Source organism: Asparagus officinalis, chromosome 6 (assembly GCF_001876935.1).
Source record: "Asparagus officinalis chromosome 6, Aspof.V1, whole genome shotgun sequence".
In the NCBI taxonomy this organism is placed as follows: domain Eukaryota; kingdom Viridiplantae; phylum Streptophyta; class Magnoliopsida; order Asparagales; family Asparagaceae; genus Asparagus; species Asparagus officinalis.
The window spans coordinates 70,479,005-70,479,976 of NC_033799.1; the positions used below are offsets into that span (position 1 = coordinate 70,479,005).

General features: G+C 42.1%; 1 protein-coding gene across 1 annotated transcript; it reads right to left on the minus strand.

Moving 5' to 3' along the window:
• Nucleotides 125-460, minus strand: LOC109846293 (calcium-binding protein SPEC 2C-like). The gene has a single exon (XM_020415519.1). It carries the CDS (start codon nt 458-460, stop codon nt 125-127), a length of 336 nt encoding a protein of 111 aa, XP_020271108.1.

The following is a 972-nucleotide window of genomic DNA, read 5'->3' on the forward strand; positions in this document are numbered from 1 at the left end:
ACAAATGTTGTGATGAAAGCAACACAACTTGATAAAGATGCATCATTACAGTCTTTACTAGCGGGTAGGTACGTTACGCGCGTACCAAACTGAGAGAAACCTTAAAATCCTATTCATTATACCTCTAAACAACAAGAATTCCCCAATGTATAGCCGCATATTTGATGAGCTCGTCAATCTCCTGCTCACTATCAACCTTCTTATTATGGTTCAGGTCAGCGCGGGACATCGCCCTCCAAGTTTTCCATCTGGTAAAGTGCATGCCGAGCCCTTTCAACGCAGCGCGAAGCTCGCTCTTGCTAACTTGTCCATCTCCATCTCCGTCCATGCTCTCAAGCCATTTCTTGAACTCCTCCCTTGTCATTTGCATCTTCCCTCGGTCAATTGAACGGCGCTCTAGTAGCTTGATTGGTGTTACGCCAGAGCGGGAGTGGGCAGGAGCGGGCGCATTAAAAGGCATTTGTGATTGAAGTGAGAAGTAGTAGTTGGAGAGTGCAGAAGAGGGAACTTCTTCGTGTGTGTGTGTGTTAGCTATGGTCTTTGGGTTGATATTTATAGTCGAAAAAGGAACAAAATGGCCTCTCTTTTTTTATTTCTTCCCCTTCTTTTCTTTTCTCCTTTTCCCTTTTTTCCTTTTTTTTTATTTTTTTTGGTGGCTGGCTATGATAGAAGCATTGCCACGGCACTAGGATCCCAAAGCCACCTAAGTATAATCCCGGATTTCCATCGCATAACGTCAGTTGTGTGAGTTTCACCTTTCATTCCCACACCCCATGTAAACATGACAGAATTAGGACTTAAGGTTTTGATGGTATTACTACTACATATATATTGTCCGTGCCTAACACGGTGGCTAAATTTCTGCAGTCTTGTTTAAAAAGAATTTGGATCATCTCGCCAAAAATATTGGAGAGACCACCCCTTTAATGCAGGTTGTTGATTATTTAATAGATGATAATAAACAATTGTAAT